Source organism: Pteronotus mesoamericanus, unplaced genomic scaffold (genome assembly GCF_021234165.1).
Source record: "Pteronotus mesoamericanus isolate MK-2021 breed Mesoamerican mustached bat unplaced genomic scaffold, CSHL_Meso_final contig_181, whole genome shotgun sequence".
In the NCBI taxonomy this organism is placed as follows: domain Eukaryota; kingdom Metazoa; phylum Chordata; class Mammalia; order Chiroptera; family Mormoopidae; genus Pteronotus; species Pteronotus mesoamericanus.
Genome location: NW_026555077.1, coordinates 11,577,305 through 11,604,247, shown reverse-complemented (window position 1 = coordinate 11,604,247; position 26,943 = coordinate 11,577,305). Strand labels below are relative to the sequence as shown.

At 41.0% G+C, this 26,943-nt stretch overlaps 1 protein-coding gene and 1 pseudogene across 1 annotated transcript in view; one reads left to right on the top strand and one right to left on the bottom strand.

Moving 5' to 3' along the window:
- The first annotated feature begins 3,345 nt into the window (after positions 1 to 3,345).
- The window catches only part of DDAH1 (dimethylarginine dimethylaminohydrolase 1), a 144,573-nt gene continuing 120,975 nt past the window's right edge, over positions 3,346 to 26,943 (top strand). The window contains exon 1 of the mRNA XM_054566923.1: positions 3,346 to 3,785. Coding sequence (XP_054422898.1) covers positions 3,483 to 3,785 — 303 coding nt within the window. The 5' untranslated portion in view covers positions 3,346 to 3,482. The remainder of the gene's footprint in view (positions 3,786 to 26,943) is intronic.
- On the bottom strand, positions 9,877 to 10,366 carry LOC129065651 (ubiquitin-40S ribosomal protein S27a-like; annotated as a pseudogene).

The following is a 26,943-nucleotide window of genomic DNA, read 5'->3' as shown; positions in this document are numbered from 1 at the left end:
GTTCCAGAAGCTACATTCTTTCTCCATACCATATTTCTCTCCAATGCTCAAGTGATTAAAGCTTAGCCCACTTGTCTACCTTTACTTCCCATTTCCCCCATGGTACTCTGGGGAAGAAACCAGCTAGCTACTATCCCAACCTATTTCACCTTCCTTCTGGACTCAGAGAGACTATACTTTCCAGACCTCCCCTGAATGCTGCTTAGAGAGGAGTCAGGGACCAATCGGGAACATGCGTGTTAGACTTCAAGTGAACAAGAGATACCCTTCTATCAACTTTGTGCCATTGTATGTGTTGGAGTTTTGTTATAGCAGCTAGAGTTACCTTAACTGATACATATATAAATTGAACTGATCTATCTATTGTTCTTTGAGCACATGTCTGGCTTTAGCACACACTTTTCATTAGAATTCTCTATTGTTCACATCCTAAAAATTATTCAATGCCTAAATATAGTCCAATCGCCTTTAAGCATCTTTCTTCCATTCCCTTTAGCCACAGTGATATCTCTTTCCCTCAACTTCCTGCAGCATTTTGCTGCCTCTACCTCTTATGTACCTTATCATATCTCCAATTTTGGATGTCTTGTTTTTCCAGTGAGATTGTGAGCTCTTCAAGGTCAAGGATCATGTTTTTAGGCTTTTTATGTGACTCAGAAGTGCATATTATGCCTTGGGAATTTTCAATAAGTATTTGTGGGGAAAATGAATTTATAAGTATATTAGACTCAATAAAATCTATTTTCCTAAAAACAGTACTTCATTGCTCAAGCAGGAAGGCATGTAAACCATAATTTACTGCAGTTGGCATTTTTATCATTCTCTTCCCCAATATACACATTCTAACACTTTTTGACAACTGCTTGGAGGAGACAGAAGGCATGCTTATCAAATTTCAGATGACACAAAGCGAGAGGTAATAAATAATGCACAAGATGACAGAATCGAAACTAGGCAAGTTGGAATGAACCAGATAACATTTAATAGAGATAAGTACAAATTAAGACTTTTAAAACCAGCAGCCCAATTTAATACGGTCAACGTCAATGTTTAGAGAAAAATTTGCAGGTTTTAATTGGCTGCAAGGCTGACATGAGCCCAAAGTGGTATACAGGACTCTGTTCATAGTTAGGCTCCAGGCACTGGGTGTCAGGGAAAGCATTAAGGCTCTAACAAGGTATAGGCATGAATTAAAGTTCCTAGGTAGAGACCAACTGGAGGTGGATGGAGCCTCAGTTTGGGGTAAAGGAGTAAACAAAGTTCTATATTTTAACCTGGGCAAGCTCAGCACATGCGTTACCTTCCACTGGTAGCATTGGTTGGAACTCGCTGTCTGATGATACCGTTCGGTGATTTCTGGCACTAAGCTGGTGTCAGTGGGGCAGCCTGGGTCCTCTGAAGGTTTGCTTCAGAAGTAGAACCTAGTAAAAAGGTTTGTTCTTTTCCTTTTGGTCTCATTTCCCAGTGTCAGGGTCAGGGCTGTCCTTCACGTAAGACCCCTAATTTCTAAAGGTGAGAAATGCCACTTCACCTGGGTAAATTTAAGTTTACCCTTCGGAGAAGGGAGAGAAAGCAGATCACATCTCCTCTGGGCTCAGGCACAACTGTTCCACCATCCTCAGATAGATCTCAGAAACCCTTATTTCCCAAAAACGAGGATCAGGGTTCTGGTAAGAAGGTTGTGACCTGATCCTTGACACCAGAACACCAAAAACACAAATACAATATTAGTCCATGTTATTAGAAGCCTAGCATCTGGAACAAAGCTTCTGCTCTAGTCTGTGTGGCGTCAGACCACACAGGGAGAATTGTTTCTTTTCAGGATACCATGATTTAAAAGGATTACTGGTGGGTGTCAACAGGAAGATTAGGAGAATGTTGAAGGGACTTAGAAACCAAATCTTTAGTTACTTTTTGCAGGTACCAGCTCAAGGCCTGGAAGGTGCCAGGACGGTGGGTGGGAGGAGCATGGTAGGCAGGGTATCAGAACTGTCTTCAGACCTGTGAATGCTGTCTGGTGAACTAGCGTGTTAGGGAATTACGGGAGGCAGAACTCGAACCAGTGGGACATAAGCCCAAAATAAAGAAGTTTTTAACCACATTGCTCTTCAAAAGTGGCATACGCTTTCTAAGTAAGTGAGGTTTAAAATGTTCAAGTAACGATCCAATGACTGCCATGGATGTTTTCACTGTAATTGAAGAACACTGAGTAGGAAGGTAGATGAGAGCGTTCCTGGGTTCCCATTGAAATCTAATGTTCTATGATCTAATTGATCTTTAAATTAGAAATGTTCTACAGAATGTGAGGGAAAATTATTGCCTGAGATTATTTTGTAGCTACAACCTTGTTTTTAAAGTGGATACCCCCCACCCCGCCGAAAACAAAAATAGAAAACCCCAGAACTCATGGGTTATTTAATCTGCGACACATAGGAAGGGAAAAATATAAGTGTAGTACCATTAAGAAGGGAAAGGCCCTCCCTGAGGGGTATAGTAAAAGCAATGTTCAACAGACACTACGGGAATTCCACAGAAATGTACAGGTGTGAGAAGAAGGTCAGGGAGGAGGTCGGAAACCCTCGCACTCAATGATAAGGAACTGTGATGCTACACGGCCATTACCGCACAAGGTGAGCACATGTCTATTGTGAGGAAAGCACGTTTGGTCTTTGCCTCCCTTCCTCTGTGGGCCCTGCAGACAAATATGCCGGAATTGCATTGTTTGTGAGATGTGATTGTCCTTGAAATACTGTTGAGTTTCTATGTCTCTTTTTTTTTTTCTCTTTGTAGGTGTTTCTTGTACTCTTTCTCAAAGACCTTTTTTTTTTCAGTCTTGGGTCTCACGTGGGGCAAGGGGCCATTTGCAAAGAAAGTCACGGTAATATGGACTTGAGTGAGAAGACAGTCTCACCTTAAGAACTGGGGTCGGGGGGGGGGGGGGTATCTCATGCCGGGCAACCTAAGAACGAGAGAGTAGGGAGAGCGGTCAAAGGATTTATCCACAGAAGAATAATTCCGTCGTTTGCCGCCTGGCCACCAAGAAGCCCTCCAGCTGCCATCTCCGAGTTCACCCAGGAGCAGATGTAAGGTGTGCACCTGCGCCGAAATACAGGCAGCGTCAGGTCCGTTTCGGTGACTGTTCGCAGAACAGGTCCCCGCACCTGCGCCCACCTCTCACGCTTAGTGCTTCCAGCTGCCTCCCCGAGCCCCACTCTCCGTGCGGTGCTCGGCCCTACCACTCCCCCTCGGCTGCAGCAAAACCCCGGAGTGCCGGGTGGGCGCGCGGGCTGCGCGCGGGCCGGCGCCCGGGGCTCTGGGCATGCTCAGTCGCGCGGGCAGGGCTCCGGGCGCGAGCGGGCTCCTTTCGCACCACGTTCACCGGCTGCCAAGGGGAGCCGCCGGGCGCTCGCAGGCTCGGCGCGCACTGCCAGCGCGAGGACCTGCTGCCGCCACTAGCCGCCGCCGCGCCGCTGCCCAGAGCCATGGCCTCGCTCGGCCATCCCGCCGCCTTCGGCCGAGCCACCCACGCCGTGGTTCGGGCGCTGCCCGAGTCCCTCTGCCAGCACGCGCTGAGGAGCGCCAAGGGCGATGAGGTGGATTTCGCCCGCGCCGAGCGGCAGCATCAGCTCTACGTGGACGTGTTGGGTAGTAAACTGGGGCTGCAGGTGGTGACGCTGCCGGCCGACGAGAGCCTCCCGGACTGCGTGTTCGTGGAGGACGTGGCCGTGGTGTGCGAGGAAACGGCCCTCATCACCCGACCCGGGGCGCCGAGCAGGAGGAAGGAGGTAACTGCCCGCCAGGCGACGCGAGGGGCGCGGTCGGGGACGCGCGCGGGGCCCTCCCCTGCCGCCCGAGCCGGAGTTGCCCGGGGAATCGCGGAATTGGCCCCCGGGCTAGTTCAAAACTTCCCGGTTGGGGGCGAGGGTGTGTATAAGCGAGTTAGAGAGAGAGAGAGAAGCTGATTGTTCACGCCTCCCAGCTGTTGGCGCAGCATGGGTGCCTTGGAGAGGACCCGATTGAGTGTGGTTGTGCAGACTCGGGCAGGTGGGTGGGGTGGGGAATCCATCTTACAAGCATTTTTACTTGTAAAGATTACAAAGCAGCAAAGACAGTGCAACTCAAGAGTGTTTCCCAGGGCAGGATGCTGCTCCAAGCGGGCGGGTGGAGGCTGGGCGAGGACTCCAGGAGGCAGTGCCAACTGGTGACAGTGGACCACCCCCCCCAAGTCCTGCCTGGAGCTGGGAGTAGGGCGGGTCCGATGAATTAACGGGGTGTCGCTGCCCAGAGACCTAGGATATTGCAAGTTACTTTTCAGTGGTGGAGAGTGAGTGCGCAGAAAGGGGCTGGCAAGTGAATGAATGCAAGAAGGGTGGCCTGTTGGTGAGCTGGGGTTAAATGTGAGCCTGAAATAGGCTAAGTTGAAAAGCTCTACTCGGCTTTCAGTGTGTGTATGTGCATGCGCGGGTGTGTTTAATTAGAAATGGTTGTTTCACAAATTCAATAGTTTTTATCCTCAATAGTTTTGAATTCATAACAATAAGATCTTTTTGTGTTCTCAAGGGATAGTGACTACTTTAAAATATTGCAGCTGTGAACATGGCCGTGATTGCTTTAAACACAAGGTAGGCTTGTGGGAAGAGACCAATAGACTGAGATTGGATTTAAAAATGCCATATGGTCTGGGATTTCTCTCACTGCCCTCTGAGAGCCCAGGCTCAAGACTCTGTGTTGCTAATGGCATGAAGTGGCATTGCAGAAATCTGGTGGTTTCTTTCCTATCTGGAGGGTTATGGTTTTTGTTGTTTGTTTTTTTTTTTAATTTTGTCTTTATTCAATTCATATTGCACATGTCTCAAAGAGCATATTCTACACAAGCTTCACTGCTTGGTTGATAGAACCTTACATGTTCTGAGGGAATAAGCATATGCCATTTATTTCTCAATGAGATAATCAGCTTTTCTCTTTCACCCTCCCTTGGCAGAAAACCAAGAGTAACAGGTCTGATTCTCTTAGCTCTTTTATCTCCTTCGCCATGGCTCTCCATCTTTGAGCCTGTGAGATGACCCACTCTATTTTAAAATGATAAGCATGGAACTCCATTTGAATACTTTCTAATGTGTCCTTGGCCATTTAGCAGAGCTGTGGTTTATACTTAAAAGAGTAAAACCGATTTCGAAAACTCTTTCAAAATGGTACTCATTTAATGAGCATAGTAGTTCAATTTCCTGTTAAGAGACAGTCACATATTTAGTCATCCATTTCATTTTATTCCTATAATAAAACCTTCCAAATTTTGGCTTTCCTGATACTAAAGTGGGCAGTAATCTTTCTTCCCTGTCAGGTTTTTGAAGGATACATTTTCGATTGAGTTTACTCTTAACATCCGCCTGGCGGTCCAATGCCAGAGGTCACACTATGTGGTGGATAAGAACATCAGACTGTGTCTAATTCTGTGATGTTGGGGAGTGTCTCCTGCCTTGGTTGTCTCGCCTGTAAAGTGGACATATACCTACATCATAGAGCTGTTGTAATGAATTTATTCATCCACCTGAGATTTATAGGACAGGACATTTTATGAACATTGGTTATCGTTCACTTAACAATAGATCATGGAGGATTTACTCTTTCTTGAGCAGTAAGAAGTCTAATGTACACTGACATAATTAACATGACATTTTTCCCTTCCCCGGGGTGAAGGGGAGTTGTTTTTACATCTTAGGTTCCATCCTAATCTGTGTAGCACTGCCTCTCAGCTTGATTTTCCTGCTGGTGTGTGTTCTCTCCGAAAAACATGTTTGCCATTGCGCAGGATCACCAGAGTAAGACACCTTCCAGCCAAGTCGTTTGGGAATGGCTGCTTCTGGAAAGCAGGCCAGGCAGAGTAACTAGCTCTCCGGACTCTTTCAGAGCACCAGTTCTCTGTCCTAGTTGGAGTTAACATATGTTTGCCAAGTGACTGAATAAATGAATGAATGAAATGCTAATTAGCTAATACCAATAAGCTGATGACAGTTACTTTAAGGCCCTTATTGTAGTGTTATTTAGGTATATTTTTAATGTGACACCTGCTTCCCTAACTGTAAAATTCCACAGCCAAACATTATTTTAAAATTATTATCAGTGATCCCCTTGTCTACTGTCTCCTCACTCTCCATTCCATTCTCACACTGGCCAAGCTGATTTTTCTAAAACTCAAATCTGATCCTGTCCCACCTATGATTAAAAGTCTTGAGGGGCTTTTAATGAACTTGACAAAGCCATTGGGCTTAGTTCTGTTTGCCTTTCCAGCTTCAGCTACACCTCTGACCTACTCCGGGTGCCTCAAGCTCACCATGGTGTTGCTTTTCTGGGTATGCTTTTCTCCTTTGCCTGGAATGTGCTTCCTCCATCCTCTCCTCCACTTTACCTAGGTGTACTCATGTTTCAGTTTTTGGTTTACTATTCCCAGTAATATTATTAGCAAATCTTTATGGGGTGTTTGCCATTTGCCAGACATTCTGCCAGATTTATGACATGAACTTCAATGCATGCTCACATCAGCCCTGTAAGCTCAATGTAGCATTAAAGTTGATGAAATTGAGGCTTCAAGAGATTAAATAAATTGGCCAAGGTTATAGATTGAAACCAGTGAAACCAGGATTTGAACTCAGGTTTGCAGGACTCTTAAAAAAAGGAAAAAAGCTCTAGTCCCAATCAGTGTAATATTAGACATCACTTTCCCAAACGTAAGATTTGTTCTCCTTTTATGAGCACCTATAACCAACCCTCTGCACTCCCTTTTATAGTATTTATCATACTACATGGTAATTGCCTGTTTACCTTTCTGTATCTCCCACTACTATGAAAATTGTGAGAGTAAGGGTCATGTCTCTCTTGTTCAACATTTTATCCCCAAGGCCCTGCATGCAACAGCCATGCAACAAATATATTTTTGAACAAATGTGTCTGATTTCAGACCAACCTAGTTTTGTGACATAGCTGGTGTTTTGCAAGCATCCCCACTTAACAGAATCCCAAAAGTTTCATTACAAGTATAGATTTTTCTCTTTCTTTCTCTTTCCCTGTCTCTCCCTTTTATTGTTGTTTTGTTTGTTTTAATAAAATTGCTGAGAATTTCTTTCTTAATCACATCATGTTAATTTAATGACTTTTCTTCCTTGGAAGAATGGACTGAGAATGTAACTTAAGAAAGTAACCCTTCTGTAAAAGCTCTGTGTTTGCCACAATGGGGCCTCCAAAGATTAATAAAACACAGGCCCTGTCTGCCGGAAGCTTAAGTTTTATGGAAGAAACTGTCTATATAGAAAGTCAGCAAAGGTTAATTGTCTAATAACTGTGTATCTCCAAGAATATGAATATTTTAATACATTTAATATTTTGTAAACAAATACATTAGCCTTGATAAGCCAATCATATTTTGATTGAATTCAATTTACTTTTTAGAGGGGAAAAAAAAGTCAATTTCTAAATGCCAAAGTCCTATAAACAAATATCTTAATGTTGAAGTAAAATAAGTGACAAGGTGTGAGGATTTTTTTTTTAAACTAAAAATTTGGGATAGATTATACATGCCTGAAGTACCAATTTCAAAAGGCACAAGAGGTCATGTGTGGAAAGTATGCCTCACCCTCCAAACTGCACTCTTGTACCTGACTACTCAGTACTAATATCATCTGCTTTATTTTCCTTCTAGAAGTGTTTTTAGCACCCACTGCATGATTATCTGACAAAGCTTACTATGTGCTTTTGCCCTTCTTTCACAGCTCTTTTACCCTTTCCCAGGTACCAACTATTAGTATGTCAGATATTCCATCTAGGAGAAAGAACACGCAAACTCATCCTCACAAAGGGACAGTGGCTTTAATTATCCTTTCCTAGAGCGTTTGCACCATTAGTGACCTCTTAGGAAGAAAGCAGTGCTTGGCCCAAGGTAATAAATTTCCAACGTAGAGTTAGACAGGGGGTGGGGCATTGGGGCATAAATGGAAGGGACGAGTAGTACATATTTGGATAGAAATCCCCCTTCCTTTGGAGCACTTGACTATTCGGACCTACATATTTTGTTCCTGGGTTTGTTCTTTGGTCAGGAAAAAGCATAATTATGCTGATCCCAGAGGCAAGGTGAACATCAAGATCATGTCTAACGACTAGTTAACACGGGCCACGTTGTGTGCATGTGAATCCCAAGTTTGTTATTATAACTTTTTAAAAGACAACAAAACTGAGACTCAGGTAACTAAGGTTAAATAACTTGTCCAAAGTCACACATAGATAGTAAGTGACAGAACTGAGGTTTTCATCAGAATGTGAAGGTCATTTTTGTTTGAAGTGCTTGTTCTCAGTTGTGGTTAATCATTCATTACAGGACATTAAATCAATATACTAAAGTAGAGTAACTAACTGAATCCCATCTTACACATTAACAATATATTAGCTAAGTTGGATATTAACTAAGTGCATTATTTTACTTCCCTTCTCTCGGTTGTTTTCACTTTAGTTAAAAGTAATAATTCGGTCATTTACATCAAACCCCAAAATTGCCTGGCCACAGCTGTACACAGCTATACACAACTGGATGGCTGCTTTTTTTAAATACACACATTTCCTTAAACTTCCATATAACTTCAGGTGAGAAAACTACCATAAACCATAATTAGAAATTACTTTCTCACCAGCATGGAAAGTGAACCTGCTGGGGGCTCCTCACATGGCAGCAGATTAACGCTTCTGGATAAACTGTCCCCTCCCGCTGGTGAGGACAACTGCTGCCTTTCGGTTTCTTTTTCAGCTCTTCTACATGGCCTTAGCAATCAGCACTCGGGAATTGGTGTGTCTCGGAAACTGGGATGCATCCAATAATGTAATCTATTCCCATGCAGTTGATCTTGAAAGCCCTGAAAGAAAGGACATGATGAGGAGGGAGTAACTTCTATTAGATACTATTAGCGAAAATGAGCTTTCTGCAGAGATTCCTAGAATCATTAGAGAATCATTATAAGACTAAGAAGACAGGGATGGATCTCTTGTAATTCAGATATGCTGGGAAATTGCTTTTGCATGTTTTTTATTTCTTAATGAGCTCAGATTTTTTCAAAATTAATTTTATTACAGTAATGGTAGGTATCCATCTGTTAATGTAAACCACAACACACAAAAATCTACTTGAGATTTTTGAACAAATAGATTTATTTTCCACTACCTTTCATCATAAATAAATTATTCATGGACTCTTATGAACCTCAATATAAATTTGGAGATGCATGTTTAAAAAGTGAGTGTTGGTTATTATTTATGTCATTTGTTATTAAAATCTGTAGCCACTTCAGAAAGCCCAGTTTTCTGACCAGAGATCTGGACATAGGTTAGAGTTCATTCCCCCAATCAAGACTATCATAATTAAAGATAAAATAACTGAAATCTAATGAGAGTAAGAAAGGTTTCATTTATATCTTAAACAGAACACATTGTATTGGTTGTTTACCCCAAGTCAATAAATATTTATTTACCATAACTAAATCCCCGATATTTCATCAAAATGCTCCCTGATCTTTGAGGTTGCCTTTCATTGCTTTCCCTAAACTGGTACTAGGTATTAAATTTGTCAGAGTCCTCAGGCTCATTTCATAAATAACCACCTTTCATTCAAATGTACTGGCAGGAGTAATCTTAAACAACAAATTCCATTAAAAAAATGTGTGTATGTAACACCATCCTAATTCACTTTGTCACTGTCAAATACGTTAATATTTGAAATGTATAATGTCTTCCCGAAGCTGAGTGCTACAGGAGCAGTGGCATCACATGGAAAGGAATAAATCACCAGACTTTATTTATTTTTTAATTTTTAATTCATGTTTTTTATTAAGCCATATACAGTTACTTGTCTTCTGGTTTGTTGAAGCAGTAGGTCAGACAACAGTTGCCACAATAATGGTCTGTCAAAGTGGCTGGCCATAAAAACTCCAGCACCACATTAATGTGAAGGGTACCTCCAAGGAAGGCAACCAATTTCACCATTTTCATTCACTTTGCTGTATTTCAGAACAGCCAGCTTAATCTTCTTTCTCTTGTGCTTATTCTTCTTGGGAGTGGTATAAGACTTTTTCCTTTTCTTAGGACCACCACGAAGTTTCAACACAAGAAGAAGAGTGGACTCCTTTTGAATGCTGTAGTCAGACAAAGTACGTCCATCTTCCAGTTGCCTGCCAGCAAAGATCAGTCTTTGCTGCTCAGGAAGAATTCCTTCCTTATCCTGGATCTTGGCCTTTACATTTCCTGTTGTATCTGAGGATTCAGCCTTGAGGGAAATGGTCTTCCCCATAAGGGTTTTCATGAAAACCTGCATCTTGATGGCATTTCCACTATAGATGGCAGATCAGAAAGGAAGATAAATCACCAGACTTTAAACTTCTGTTTCTAAATGCCTAGATTATCCAGGCAGATATATCCAGAGAAATCAGCAAAGCAGAGTATGAAGACAAATTATTACAGGTGCAAATTATTACAGGTTGGCTTAATTTTGTCCAAGAAATTCATGTGGGCAAATGTGACATAGTTTAGGTTAGCAAATTAAAGAGAATGCAGCTTTTAAGCACACCCCATTTTATAGCTGGATGGGCCTATAGTGGTAAGTTGTCATCCAATGAAGGTGACTACATCAATATTTTGCTTGATTTGAATATGCGTAAGTAAATAAACCTTTGCTTTCATTTAAAAATTTGCCTTGATCCCTTTGTTCTTGTTTTTTTTAAAAAAATATTACAGTTTTCTAACTTGCTTATGGCAGTCATTGTGAGTGCCATGATTGCATTAAAAATTACAGTGCTTTTTAAAGGTGAAGGAATAAGAGTTGTATCACTCATACATGTTTGTACATTCAGCAGCTGTCTACTACTTGCCAGACCCAATGTTTGGTGCTGGGAAGATATAAATGAATTAGATTTGACTGTTGTCCACAAGGACCTCCCAGTCAGGGAGGTAGGCCGGTGGCAGACACTCGCAGAGCAAGAGGACTGGTTTCATGACAGAGCTCTGTCTGGTGCTATGGAAACTGCAGTAGGTATGTCTGACCCACACCAGGACTTCTCAGAAGAAGCCATTTTTGAGCTAGAAGTAACCAGGGGAAGGCAGAGAGGGGCCTCCTTTAGAGAGAGAGCATTATGAAATAGGATCAGGGTTATAGTACAGTAAGAATTAACCTCCTTAAATCTTGGGAAAGATGCAGGATTGAAAAAAAGAGCCCTCCTGTGCCTCCTCAGATCTGCGAGATTTTTCGATCCCCAGGTCCCAGTTCACCCAGAGAACCGCATCTTTAACTGTATTTCCTGCTTTGGGCCTAGAGGGATTTGGGTCCTAGAACACCCAAATTCCTAACTGTATTCCCATCTTTTCTCTTACCACCTGCTCCATAAGGGTCTGGCACCCCTTCCAGGAGTCTTCACTAGCACAGTTGGGGACAGCGTAACCAACCCTGGGCTGGACCCCAAGTTTGAGACTCATTTTTTGAGGTTGTAGAATGGCATTTGACTGGACAGTAGCATTTTCCCTTTGGTCAAAATTTGCCACGCTAGGGTATATCAGGCAAATCTGGCATCTGTAATATATAAATATACAGTTGACCTTTAAGCAATGTGAGGATTGGAGGGGCCAACCCCTGAGTGGTCAGAAATCCATTTATAACTTTCAACTCCCCCAAAACTCAGTCATCCCTCAAGCATGTGCAGGGGATTGGTTCCAGAATGTCCTTGGATGTCAAAATCCACAGATACTCCAGTCCCTCTTATAAAATGAAATGGAACAATGCATATAGTCGGCCCTCTGCATCTGCAGATTCCCAGCATGGATGGAAAATACTGATCTGTGGTTGGCTGAACCCACAGAATGAAACCTGGGGATACAGAGGGCCAACTATATATTTATTGAAAAAGATCCACATATAAGTAGACCCATGCAGTTCAAACGTGTGTTGTTTAAGGCTCAGTGGTAGGTAAGGGAAAACTATTTTCTATTTGATATTGAAATGGGTTATTCACAAATCTTCATCTTGGCAGTAGACACCACTGAATCTCACACTAATATGAATCAAGTGCAGGCTAAACTAAGTGTGAATCTGTAACTATGGGTTGCATTTTGTATTTGCTACAGAAAGCAGCATGGTAGGGCTAGAACACTGTTGTAGGGATTACGGGACCCTAGTCTGGATTTTTTTAGTGCTATGATATATTCTTTCCCCTTGGAGAGGCTGTACTCTCCTTTTGGAACTCGAGGCGTGTTTGGGGTGAACATGGACAGTGAGAAGAAAAAAAGGAGATGGGGGGAAATGGAAGGGGATATTATGATAACCTACATTCATGATTTGGGATTATGGTTTGATGAGTTAAAAAAACTGAATTTTATTCAGCCTAAGACATTATACTTGTTCTACTTAATTAACTGGTCATATAAACTCATGCCTTGCTAATGATAATCCATCATGAAATAAAGTTAAATTTGCTAACTCTAGCTCAAAAGCTCTGCTTACTCAACCAATTATAGCACATTTAATAAATAATTTTTCCTATAGAAGGCTTTAAGTAAAAGCCATTGAAAGAGCACGAGTCTTACACCGACATAATTTCTACCATCACTTTCGTCAGTGTATCCTATTTGATGTTTCTGTGGTAAATTTGAACCAATGGCTCAAAGGAATGAAGAGCAAGTAGGAATGAGGTATGTACTGTAACTCGTGTTTTTCTGTTATAACTAAAAGTTCTAACTTGCCCAAGGCTGTTCTTTTGTATAAACCCTCCATACACGTGCTGATTTCCATCCTTGGTGCTAAAATTGAGTTTCATTTTCAAAAGTCAAAAACTTTGACTTTGGTCTTCCAAAATGCATAAAATTATATTTCTGAGTAAACACAAAAAAGTGAAAGATGCCTATTTATTTATTTATTTTTTTGGTTTGTAAAATTTTTTATTTTAACATATTCTTTAAATTTATGAATCATGTTTATTCTATTACAGTTGTCTCAGTTTTCCCCCCTTTATTCCCCTCCACCCATCCCACCCCCACCCCCTGCTCCCACAGTCAGTCCCCACTCTGTTGTCCATGTCCATGGGTCATTCATACATGCTCTTTGTCTAGTTCCTTCCCCTTCTTTCTACCACTGTCCTATGAAGAGGGAACTTTGTATCGCCTCTTTACAAAGTGTCACTGCGGGCTCAAAAGGGATTTCGGATATAGAATCTAGTCCTTGGATTTCAAAGACCTTCTGGTGATGAAAGATACCTATTTAAATGTAGCCTTTCTATAGTAAGCTGTGCACAAATTAAAATTATGAACACAGATTTTGATGTAGTTTTTTTTAACTTGCAGATATGCTTGTGGTAAACAGACATTTTTAGCCTGAAATGATTAAGAAAACCTGGAATCAGTTATATAATCTTAGAACAGTTATAAGATAATAGAAAAAAAACATCCATTTTATTCTCTTAATGATTATTCTTTTAGTCATAAAAGAACCTTCACTTTATGAAGAAAGAATATTATAATTACAGTTTGACGTTGGGTCATATTTTAGGTCATTTGTGATATAAACATATTTTTCAATTGAAGAGATTTATGTGGAGAAATTTAAACCTAGCGCTTTATTTTGAGGTACTCAAACTATTTTTGCTCTTGCGTTAGGTGTTCTAACTTCCTATACACCATGCGAGTCCTCCTCCAGGGTCCTGACCTCCCGGCTCCTCTTTCTCTGGGAATGTGGTGAAGGGAGAGGGGCCATCAGCCGAAAGGGCACGGGTTGCTTAATTTTTTGCCACCTTACTCTCAAATTAAATCTCTCTTTAGGCCTCCCCTAATCTCCAAGTTTCCCAAGACACCCCAAGCAGTTTAACTCTAAATGGAGGACAGCTTCAAAACCAGGCTTTTTGTATGGTTGTGTGTCTCTGTGTGTTTTCAAATTGCTGCTTTCCACCCACTATAGTGGGGTCATGAAATCAATCTAGCGGATCAGGACCAGCTCATTTATTTTTATTGTAAAAGAATCAATAGAAAATGTCATAGTTGGCTCAATATTGTTTGATAAAACTCTTTCATTTGTATACAAATGTTTGTATGTGTACTGACTTGGTATATAAAATATATTTGTTACTGGCTCATAGTTAAGAAAAAAATTGTGAAAATCCTTTCAAACACATTGCACCCCTCGGCCTCTCCACAGAAGTTCTAGAGGGCCATGCCTGTTTCGCAGCAGGCCAGCATGTTCTGGGAATCATACTCAAAATTGCAAATGTTTCTTTATGCGTATCAAGCCATGCTTGATTTCCACTTGCCTGCGTTCACTCCTTACAGTGATGATGTCCTGGCTGTTTGGACCCCTGTCCATCCAGCAAAAAAAAAAAAAAAAAAAGAAGAAGAAGAAGAAGAAGAAGAAAGAAAAAGAAAAAAAGAGAAGGAGAAAGATAGTGACCTTCAACATTTGTTAGAAGCTGATTCTAACTTTCCTTCTTTGGTGACATTACAAACCAGTTAAGGGAAGGTTATATTGATTAAGACAGGAAAACATAGTTTCCATCTGAACTTGCATCTTTTTTCATTTTGGGGGGAGTCGATGCAAGGGAGGCAGCATACCCTGAATTACCCCTCTCCTTGCTTCAGGAAGGGCTACACATGTTCCTACCCGCAGCCTCAGGATCCAAGGTCAGGATTTGGTGGTGGGCCATCTTGGAATGGGGATGGAAACCCAGAGCATGTTTTTGTTGTTGTTGTTGTTTGTTCAGAGAATCCCAGAATGTGTGAAAACACATAATGTGCTAAAACAATTATAATGTTTATGTCATTCTCAGACCTCTGCCAAAGGCCTGGGAAGGGACCTTGAAAAACACTATTTTTATCATTTTTCTTTACACTTCTGCAGTGCTAACTAGGTGGAAATCCAGCATTTAGCCTTTACGGAAGAATGCCCAAAAGGAAATTAAATTTTCTTTCCCAGGTAACCTATTTCAGCCATAGTTGATGGTGATGGTGTTCATTAGGTGTGCGGCATTTAGACTGACGGACAGGTTGTGGTTCATTCTGACAGTGTATTTGGTTAGCAACGCGTAGGGCCTGTGGCTACAGGGAAAGACAGCGTCCGATTTTCAGTGTAACCCCCTTTCCACAGCTGAGCAGCCTGAGCACTAAGAGTGGACAGTACTCCTTCACACATGTTCTTTTGTCCCCTGCAAAAGGAGTGCTTTGAAGATTTTGATAAGAGACTTTAATGATAAAGGCAAACGTGGTGTGACTGTGACTGAAGAAATTGTGAGTTTGTAGGAAAAGTGCTTGGAATTGTGTGTCTTAGAGCTATAATTGCATGAGAAAAAATGGGTAGTACGATTGCCATGTCTGTTCTGCATTTTCCTTTGTGAGCACTGAGCTGGATAACTGACCCCTCTGAGTGGTTTGCAAGAGAAAATGAGGATTAATATTGTTCTAAACTGGACCCCAGAGAGAAGTTTCTTGGGGAGGAGGTGGAGTGACAGGGATTTAAGTTGGAACATTTTCTTGAAAGTAAATGCAGGAAAACATACAAGATACATCTTACTGGCCTCAGCGTGGCTGAGGGCTCAAGTACAATCCGGTACACGCTCCCTGAAACACTCGCCTGCCCTGCGTCAGCCTAATGACTGGGAATTCTGTAAATGTAACAGCTACCATCATTTGGCCTGGTTTTAAAATAACACACACACACAGAATTTATACTCATTCTAAGTAAGGTTTGGATAAAATCAGTTTTCTCACAATCCCTTCCTTGTGAATAATGCTTGGTAGTAATACGGGTCATCAAAAATGAGTCGAGGAGTTCTTGAGTTACATTATTTTGGTGGACCACTAACCAGGAGGAATATATTATTAAATAAATTCTCCTGTTTCATTTGGGCTCTTGCAGTCTGAGGTCACCTCCATGTCACCCTCCCTTCCCATTCACTTCACCCTTTTCCGAGCTGTCAGTGGAGAAGGAGAGCAGACAGTTCCTGGGCTTCCTGCCCCTCCTTTACTCACCTGTGTGTGGGTGTGCCTCTAGCACCATGGATTTGTCCTCACACTCTGCGTGTGGACTGTGGTTGTCAAATTATAACTTTCAACTCATAGGTAGATCATGAAGTCCACCTAGTGGGTCACTCCACTTTTTGTTGTTTTTTTTTTTTTTTGTATAGATGAACTAGAATCAAATTGAAAATATTGCAATATCAGAGTGTGTACATTATCCATAAGACAGCCAAGGTTTTTTTTCCTGTAACATTTGTCTTATTTATAGACATACATGCATATACGTGTTCCCTTGTGTATTGTGGCTTCCAGTGCACAGTGTGTGTCTTCCTGTGGGTCACTGTCTTTGAAATCTATGTATCTAGGAGACCAAAACAAAATTTAGATAAATGCTATCACTTTAGCTTTTGTTGAAAATCTTTGCTGATTGCAACAGTTGAATTTTGGTGTGCGTCAGTGTCTGAGACGCTTGACTTTCACTGAGCAAAAGGGCAGTTTGGTCTCAGACACTCCTTTTGTTACCTAGCAGGATAGTAAAGCCACCCATCTAAAGGTAGCAAAATGCAGGAAATGGAGAAAAGAAGAAAAGCGACCAGTGGAAACATGGTGAAAAATAGTGGAAAGTCTGGGGCTCTTCTCAGTGAATAGGCATTTTCCTATATGAAGGACTCTCTCACATTAATGCTATAGAGTACGTACATGTATTTAGAAGTGATATGTTCATTCGTAAACCAAATTATCATGTTGTGTTGTTACAGCCCAGGATGGCTGCTGTTCAGAAAGCACACCTCTTATTAAAAGGGCCATATTAGAGCCCAGTACGTTTTCATGTTTTGTTGACCCTAGCCTCCTTTCTACTGATTCTGCTTACCCCTCCCCCCATGATCTGCCCACCTGCATCTGACTCAGCTTGCTCCATTCCCGAAATCCATAGTCACTTGAGGTGTCACATTATCTCAGGTTCTTCGGTCTTCGTCGTCCCCGGCACGCATACCTCTCTCGCAGAGCCTGGAGACAGGCTCTGTAAAAGACTGCCTGACTCAGGAGGCAGACTGACTCCTGTAGAGATACTCTTTGACCTGTACTTTCATCTCCTTTCCCTGAATGTACCCTAAGGGGTCGAAGAGGACAGCTGTGAATTCAAATTGAGGTTGCACTGCTTATTAACAGTGTGGACTTGAGTAAGTTGAGCTTCAGTTCATCATCTGTAAAAATTGGCATAGTTTTGACTACCCTATTAGTTATGATGATTAGAAGCATTAAATATGTTAAAGTGCGTAGCAGTACCATGCAAGAGTAGCTCTTCCATCTGTGGTCAGCTCCCCTCTTTCCGCTGTTACACGCTTTGTCTTTCTGGAGAGCAGTTATTCAAATCCCTAAGGACTGAGGCTGTGCTTTTTTCTTGCTACTTTCTCTCCCTGGAAACTGGAGGCCTTTATCCCTTTGTCTGTGTGGCCTTGCTGCCTGTGGCCTGCCCAGACCTTGAGACTCTGCACGGCAGTTGGGATTCATCGCTCTTATATTTTGGACTCCTGTGTGGACTCTGCCTGAAACATGCCAGGAGGCTGGGAAGACCATTAAAAATATCTGCTTGAGCCTCAGCAGACAGCCGGGCCAGTCTTCCAGCACCTAGACTACCCTAATCGCAGATCTGATGTGGGCCCTGGCCTTCTCTCACCTCAGCTTTTTAGGAGTAAGTCAGTCATCATACTCAACTGAGTCACCCCTTCTGTCATTTATTTTCATACTTCCAATCTTCTCAGCAAATGAATGCCTACAGAATCTCTGCCTTTAAACTTATCATTTCATATTGAACTGGTTATGTATGGGGGCTTAGATTTGAATTCACATTTCCAACTTCACCCATTTAATACATTTTCCATTTTTAAGAACTTTAAAAATTCTTCTTACATTGCAAGGGGAAATTCCATCTGGACTTGAGTCTTGGTTCCCCTTCTGTTACATCACCTTGGGCAATTTACAAGCATCAGTTTCCAGTAAAATATCTTCCCGCCTGCTTTCCAAGGATATGGAAGATCAAATTGTTCTGAATACTGTGATGCCCTAAATAAATGTGATTACACCAGTAACATGGTTGTGATAAGTGATAGATTGTATATAATGGCAGTAGTAACATTGTTATTTATGGACTAGAGATGGCCTACTTATTCCTGATGTTCCCGGCGGACTGGATTTGACCAGCGTCCCCCTCACTGTTATCACGAAGCTCTGAAAACCCTTTGAGAGGGGCCCTGATGGACAGAGACTACCCTTGGAAAGCATCAGTCAACTCTGAAGGCCCTGTTCTACTACTTATTAGCAAGGTGAACTTGGGCAAATAACCTTTGAGTACAGTTTCGTGATCTGTAAGAAGGGATAACATGCTTTTATTCATCCAACAAGCAATTATTGTTGAGTACCTGCTACGTATAAAACTAATCAAGTAAACAAATATGACACCTGCCCTGATGGAACCTACAGTGTAATTGTGGGAACATAAAATAAGTAATCAGAAATGGTTGTGTACTTAAAAACAGCACAAAGTGCCACAAAGGAAAAAGATGACTTGCCTCAGAAAGTTGTCAAAAGTTAACGAGACCTTAGCTAGAAAGGTCCTGAGTATCAGTTCTTAAATAAGACTTCTTATTAGAAAGTAAGCAATAAATGTCTGTTGATCACATAATAAATAACTGGTCTAATATGGTGTTACAAGAGACCCTCTCTCAGGCAGTAAAGAGGTAGGTTGACATTGAACTGGATCTGGACTCGAAGTCTTAAAACTTCTATTAAAAGCAGTGTAGGTGAGAGCTAGTAGATTATTGCTGCGGGCTTCAGGTTCCCACCTGTAAACTAGGAATAATGCTGCTCTCATTCAGCCTCTGTTGTGCTGTTGTTTGAATAAAGAAATGAATGTGAAAGCACCCTGTGAAGATCATGGTTGTAGGGATTATATAGTGGTTGCCTCTGACCACTAAGCTCAGCATCCGTAGGAACTGGGCCACAGACCACCTGCCATGACACCTAAAGATGGGTCCCTGGACTAACAATCCTCTGCAAAAGCCTTCCAACCCACCCTTGGCATCGCCCAGCCTGCCTCGGGTGGTTCTCAGGACTCTAATAGTAGGATCTACAGAAGTGGCTTTTAGGATAAGGTGACTTGACTACATACCCTTCATTTTCCTTCTCCTTCCCCACCCTCTCTAATAACTAGCTATCAATTAAATGCTACTTTTCTGGCTCAGTTTAATAAATTTATTCTTGAAATTCTCACTAAACCAACTTTAGTACAGTTTAATAAAGTGGCTTTTGCTGGTAGAAAAATAAGCTTACTGTGTTTAATTAAACAAATTGAAAAGTGATTGTCTCAATTGTCAAAACTGTTTGTATAGATTTCCTGTGTTTTTTGCTATTTTATAGAAGAAAAATTATTCACATTATTGTAATTCCATATAGTTCAAAACTAGAACAAAGGAAGTGATGCAAATCCTTTAGCAGAAAGGTCATTTGAGTCATTAGAGTGTCCTGAACCCTGTGGGGACTTAGAGCAGCTATTGATGCACAGCACATTTCTTCAGATTATGACATCACTCATTTATGTAGATGTTTTTCATGTGAATATTTGCACTGAAGGAGAGCAATAGAGAGACATTCACTTATAAACAAAGGCCAATGGTGTGAGAAGGAAATGAGTCCTTCATAGAACTCTAAAATAAACCAGATTCTCAGATCCTCTCACTCAATTCCTGCCATTCTTTATCTTTTAGATCAGAGATGATTGAGATAATTAAAGGGCAGGTTTATCAATAATAAAAAACTTGAGTTTTGCTGGGTGTTTCAAGGATAACAACTTCAATCTAATAGACCTCGATATTGTCCCAAGAAAGTATGATGAAGATTCTGGCTCCTCATCATAATTGGTTGATATTTACTGCTGAACACATAGCACTTTATGAGGTCTCCATGTCTTCCTCGGGTTGGTTATAAGTGATGAATACAGGGGCATGGCCAGCTTGTTTTAATTGAATATGAAGGAAGAAGGTAGCATGGCAGAGGAGACGTCTTCCCAGTGTTTCCATTGAAAATTAGCCTGTTGATGAGAAACTTCAGAAAACAAAGGCCAGTATAACTTTTAGTTAACATTTTGCATAATTCACACTGAGTAAACCTGCAATTCCTAGTTACTCAATTTGAATCTTTGGCAAGCTTTGGGACTAACTTGTTAACGAGTAATTAGATCTATGTCCAGGCTAAGACTAGCAATCCTATTACTAGGTCAATGATTTTATACTCTAGTCAGTTTTGTTTTGTTTTGTTTTTTTGTTTCTTTTAGGTTGTAGCAATCAACAGACCTATCCACATCTACAGAAATAAAGGAAAAATACAAGGATATACTCAAATTAAAACCACAGAATCATTAGGAACATGGAGTATCTCGTCTTCCTCATGCTCTCTCTCCTGTCTGTGAATTTGCTTCATTCTGTTCTGTTTTCTCTTAAGTTCAGCTTCTTTGTGGTCCAGAATTTACCTCATATCCCTTTAACTTAGTTGCCATATCAATCTGACTCATACTTACAGTTTTAATTTCAGATTCCCAGGTCGGGAGCCTCATGGGCCCACACTGATTTTTTGAGCCAGGCAACAAAATCATAGGTAGCTGGCCAGCCTAAGTAAAAACTGGATTTGTGTCAGGAGCCCAGTATTCAGTCATCTGTGCTTTGGGATCAAAGGCCAGAGTAAGTTTGCTTAGAGCAATGGAGTTTGAGGACAGGGCAGTTTCCTGCATATGAATAGACAGGCAATGGTTGTGTCTCCTGTGTAGCTAACTTCCTCCTGCTAGTAAGTGAATCTGAACACTGAACCCTTGTGAAAGAAAAAATGCTCTGGGTACCACAGTCTTGTCTTTCTACCCTTCAAGTTTTGAGATTCGATGCTGATGACCTACTCTCGCCTGTTGAGAGGTGGCCTGCCAGTCCTATATCCCTTTAGTGAGGACATTTCTCTCCTGCCCCAAAGGTAAAAATAAAGACATAATATAAAAGCCTTCGAGGAGACTTGGTACATCTCCATGATGCTAAGGCATAAACTACATGATTGGGGATGCTGATAGGAGGTTTGAGGGAGAGCAGGGTGGGGGAGGTGGGACTAAAACAGGTGTGGAAGGAACCTGAAGGAGAGAATTTGGGATAGTGGGCCTCAGAAGGTGAGAATTCCACCTTGATGCTTTTGAAATAACATTGCCAAGGGATGGGACAAAAGGTGGGCTTGAGGTAGAGGTGAACAACTGAGCTAGTCTGGTCCTCAGCTTTCCGTTTTCCCAAAAGCACTTCAGTAGGCAAACTCATGAGCAGTCTCCAGGGTAGTACAGCTCAGCATGAGTGTCTTAACTTCTACCAGCCCCAATTAGAGATATACCAGAAAACAAAGCATTTGGACATTCCAGACATCTGTACTGGACTGTAATGTTTTGATTTGCCATTTTAACAAATGGTCAGAGTTACAGATGACATTTAACTGTAGGGATGAGTTTATCTGACTTTAGAACATAACATAATATTTTCATTGAACAATACCCTTTAGGAAGAAGAAGTGGATTGCTTTATTCTCTTGTGTATCTTTACTTGTTTCTAACATTAACCATTCTAATTTCATGTCCATGGTCTGGTCTGCAAAGCAACATATGTCAAGTTCCTAAATATTTGGTCTTGGGCACAGTGCCTATGTTACACAAGTCAGTAATCTTTCACCCTTCTTTTCTGACAATTAAAACAGAGAGTCTGCTTACTGAACTCCTGAATTCATCCTACTAAACCTACCTTAGATGCCCCTCCTCCTTGAAGCTTTCACAGACTTGGAGAGTTACTGTGTCCCCTGTACTTTGGCGAGCACAAAGTACATAGCACAAAGAGCTGCATAAGTATTGCAGTTACTTATTTGCATGATGGTCTCCCTCAGTAACCTAGGCATTTCTTTCCTCCATCACCTGTGACTTTTTCACTTTGGAGCCTCCAACACTGAGGACAGTGAATGGTACAGTCAGTATTTGATGAATGTTAGCTGAATTGAATGCACTATATATGTTCAATATGGTTTGGCGTTCACAATATTCTCAGGGCCTATTGTCATAGGTTGCAACTTTGGTGTAGTGGAAAGAGCACAGGAGTTGGAGTCTGCCCTTGTCACAGAGTTGAAAGCTACACTGTTGTGAGAACAATAAATACAAAGTATCAGTAGAGTGCCTGGCATATAGTAGACACTCCTTGAATGAAAGCTGCCTGTTGGCTGTGATTGCTACTATTATTGGGACAATGGAGCATTTTCTCAGCTTGCTTTAAGGAAAGCAGCTGGGTGATGTGTAAAGAGTAGATCTTCAATCCTTATATAGTTCTGTAACCCTCCATCCCTGAACAAGCAGCTGGTTTCTTGTCTCCTTTCTCCACACTCTAATTTTCACTTTGTGTGTTGTGAGGGTGACTTTGAGCACAGTGACAAGGAGCCTTAAAAATCCAGGTGAGCATTGCTATTTTCTTGAGAATGCACTTAATTGTCTTATCTGTGTCTGTCAGACAGTAGAGCCTCTACTGAGAATGGTGAAGCTATAAAAATGTCTGCATTTATCTGCAAGGCCGATGAGCTACTATATTTGGAAACTGAGGGGAAGATGAAAACCTTGCAAATACTTGATGCCATTGAGCCTTGTTAATTTGCGAATGGGTTTTGTACTTGCCCTTTCTTTTCTTTTATTTCTTTTTTTCTTTCTTTCTTTTTTTTTTTTTAGCCATTCTTATTTTTCCAATCCTGCTTTTTGTTGGCTTCAAATGTGCTCACCAGAGTCCTGCCAGCTTTAGTTGGAAGGAATATATTTCCGAGTTTAGCTGGACATCAGTTATTTTTGGGCCATGCCCAGACTTTTGACAGAGAAGGTAGTGTAAAGGGGGTTGATGGTGTCTAGACAGTAAAATCAGAAACTGTGTAATTTATGTTGTATTACAGACATCCACTTCCCGGATTGGAAAACGGAAATAGGTTTTTATCTAAGGAAGTTACATTAAAAACCAAAACCCCTGGGTACTTCTGACCTATGAAAAGTTGGAGCTGGAATAGTTTTACATAACATTCTCCAGCCCCTTCAAAGACAAGAGTTATTGAGAGTATTACTATGTAGAGCCATAAATGAAAAATAAACTCCCAAGTTTCAGGAGACAATTCGTAGAACTATATATAGTGATCCTTCCTGGCTACTCACCACTGATTAGACCCCTATAAACTCACAATGCAATTTTGGTATTGCACATCGGTTTCAGAGGAATATTGGAAAGTTGGAGAGGAGAGAAGCTAATAACCAAAGGAAATGGAGTTGGAGTTGTTTAGAACTGCAGAGAAGATTGAAGATTTGACTCAGGGGTAAAAAAAAAATAAAAGGAAAGAAAGAAAGTCAGTCATCTCTGGCCCAGTGGCTCAGTTGTTTGGAGCATTGTCCTGTACACTAAAAAGGTTGTGGGTTCGATTTCCAGTTGGGACAGCAGGCAACTGACTGATGTTTCTCACATGGCTGTTTCTCTCTCTCCCTCTTTCTCTCTCTAAAATCAATAATAAAAAACATCCTTCCCTTGACCAGTGTGGCTTAGATAGTTGGGTGTCTTCCCCCAAGGTGAAAGGTTACAGGTTGGTTTTCCAGGCAGGACACATGCCTAGGTTGTGAGTTCCTCCCAGTCCGGGTATTTGAAAGGGTCAACCAATCCATGTTTCTTTCTCACATTGATGTTTCTCTCCTCTTTCTCCTTCCCTTCCCCTCTCTCTAAAAATAAATAAAGTTTTAAAAATGTGTATGCTAATGTGAAGATTAAAAACAATTTTTTAAATCATCCTTTGACTCAAAGAAAAAATATGCTCTTGATTAAGAAGCAGTATAACAAACAATTTAAAATGTCTCTATTATACCACAATATTTTGTGTTGTTTTTTTTTTTTTTTTGGTTAATGCTCATAAACATCAGAGACTCAATGGTCATTATTCTGGACAATAATGGAAAAATAAAAATCTTCATAAGCTAGGCAAAATTTATGTGGATCTAAAAGTTTTTAAGGCCAATGGTAGCTTTAGTTTTGTTTTGACCTGGATAATTACCCAGTATTCAATTAAAACTCAGTGTTTCTTTCAGAAAAGTATAAATTCCTCTGTGCAGATTTATAAGACATCATATCAAAGGCTGCTATCTGAACTCTTTGCTAGCACATGCATTTAAAATTCTGTAGTTGCCCTGGCTGGTGTGGCTTAGTTGATAGGAATGTCTCCCTATAACCAAAGGGTTGTGGGTTCAACTCCATGGGGTGCGTAGGATCCCTAGTCTGCATATGTTGGGAGGCAACCAATTGATGTTTCTCTCACACATCTACATTTCTCTCTCCCTTCTTTCCTCACTCTTTAAAAAAGCAATAAAAAATGTTCTTGGGTTATTACAAAAATAATAACTAAAGAAATAAGCAAGCAAAATGTTGTGGTCTTATTAGTATTATGAATTAAACTTTGCTTTTCTATTATTTTTTAAAATGTCTTATTAATATAGGAAAATTAATCACCCAACTTTATTTATTACCAAGGAACTGTCTTGTTATCTTTAGCAGATACTAGGTTACTATACTGAACTTATATTTCAGTTTAATTGTTTTGGGTTTTTTTTAATCCTCACCCAAGGCCATTTTTTCATTGCCTTTTGAGAGAGGAGGAGAAACATTGATCAATTGTCTTCTTGTAAGAATCCTGACCAGGGATCAAACCCAAAACCTGGGTTTGAGCCCTAAATGAGAATCAAACCTGTACATTTTGGTGTACAGGACAAGGCTCCAACCAGCTGAGCCACACTGGCCGGGGCTGTTTAATAGTGTTCACTGAGTTATACCTTGGTCTTAATAGGCATTCAAATGTTAGTTGCACTATATGCTGAGTTGCTTCTAAATCTTACATGGAAATCACTTTCTTTTCCTTTATCTTTTAAGAAAGGCCCTTGGAGCTCAGGTTGGGGGATTGTGGGGGTGGGGAGAGAGAGAGAGCGAGCCAGAAAGCCCTTTTTAATGTGTAGTAGCTAGCCTATTAAAATTTGTTTTAAAAAACAGATAATTTCAGAAATATTGATATTAGATATTAATAGTAGGTATTAGAAAATAGAGAAACATATAATGTATAATGTACTGATAACTGAATACTCACGATGTGTATAATATGCGGAATTCTTCGTAGCAGGCAGGGACTGTGGTGAAAGCCTGTTCCCCAGTGCTATAGCCCTTAGGCAGGAAGACTTGGAGGTTAAAATTGCATCAGACACTTGGGAAGCTGAATTCACTTGTTTAGCAAGTCACCTCAGTTTGGGATGTTTGCATTGCTGGCTTCCCAGAGTGACAGTCTACATTCTTCTGTAGTTTCCGCAGTTTTAGCACAACGCCCAGAATATAGAGGATACAGTGGGGAGATTTTTGATTCATTGGTGAATTGTCTGCAAAAAAGAAAGCTTTGGTAACCAGCATGAGCTGGAACATTAGTATTCCACCACTGCTAATTATGGTAGAATGCAATGATGGGAAAACTGGAAATAACAATAATAATTCACCATTAATTAATGGTAATAACAGTCATCATTAATTAAGCACTTAGTATCAGCTCACTTAATCTTTCCAACAACTCTATGAATTTAATACTATGATCACAGTTTTCCAGATATGCAAATTGAAGTCCAGAGAAGTTAAGTAATGACTAAAATCGCAAACTTAGTGAAGTGTGAAGTTATTTAAATTCTAATTGGTCTGTCTTGGGTCTAGAGCCCACCCTCTTAATTATCATCCTTTTGTAGAACTTTTTACTCACCTTCTCCACTAGTTTTTCATAAGAAGATATATTCTGGCCTACCCTAGTCTGCTCAGCAGAACTCTCAAGGTATCCATATATCATATCCCAAAAGCTAAGGGCTCTTTGAAAATAGATCTTCCCCCATCATCATCTTGATTCTTGTTATGGTTATTTAATGCTGCACAACAAATTGCCATAAAACTAGTGGCTGAAAGCAATGACAGAATTTAATTTGCTCATAAATCTGCAATTTGGGAAGGACTTAGTGGGGATAGCTTGTTTCTGCTTTGCTTGGTGTCAATTGGGGTGGCTTGAAGGGGAATAGAATAATTATTTATATTTCTGGTAGTTGATACTGGAAAAGACTCAAACAGCTGGAAGCTGGCACAGCTGAGACTCCACCAGCATCTCTCTCCATCTCTGTGTAGATTTTCCACTTGTTCTCTCAAGCATGGTAGCATCAGAGTTGCTGAGCATCCTGTATATGGGCTTGGGACACTCAAGGGACAGAGTCGGAGGAGAGAAAAAGAAAGACAGGCGGAGACTGTGTATTGCCTAGTCTCAGAAATCATTACCATCAAAGTTCTTTTTCATTAGAAGCAAGCCACGAAGGCCAATACATGTTCAAGGAAAGGGAATTAGTCTTTACATTTTGCTGGAAGAAGTCAAAGAACTTGTGAACTTGTTTTAAAACTACTGTGGTACCATGAACCTTGCTTGAGTACCTCCTCCTCTGTCTCTACTTTGAGTGACAGGGCCAGCTGTTGGCAGAAACATCTATCACTCAACAATGTGGCCTTCTCTTCCTTTCAGGATCTCTTCCTGCCAGTAATGGCCCTCTGTGGCCATAGAGCTTCTCTGCTCTGCCAAGCTCAGAACTTTCCAGCTCAGTTACCCTACACCCCTCCTCATCTCCACCCAGGACATGAAGCCCAGATAGATACCCATGCAATCAACAGAGCTCCTGCAGCATCAGCACCACTGGGTACCTGAGCCACCTCTGGCAGTAGTTCACAGTGTGCTATCTCCATAGCACATGATACATTTATTGCTTTCCCTTCATCTGTATTAATTATATGGCATAGCTTTCCA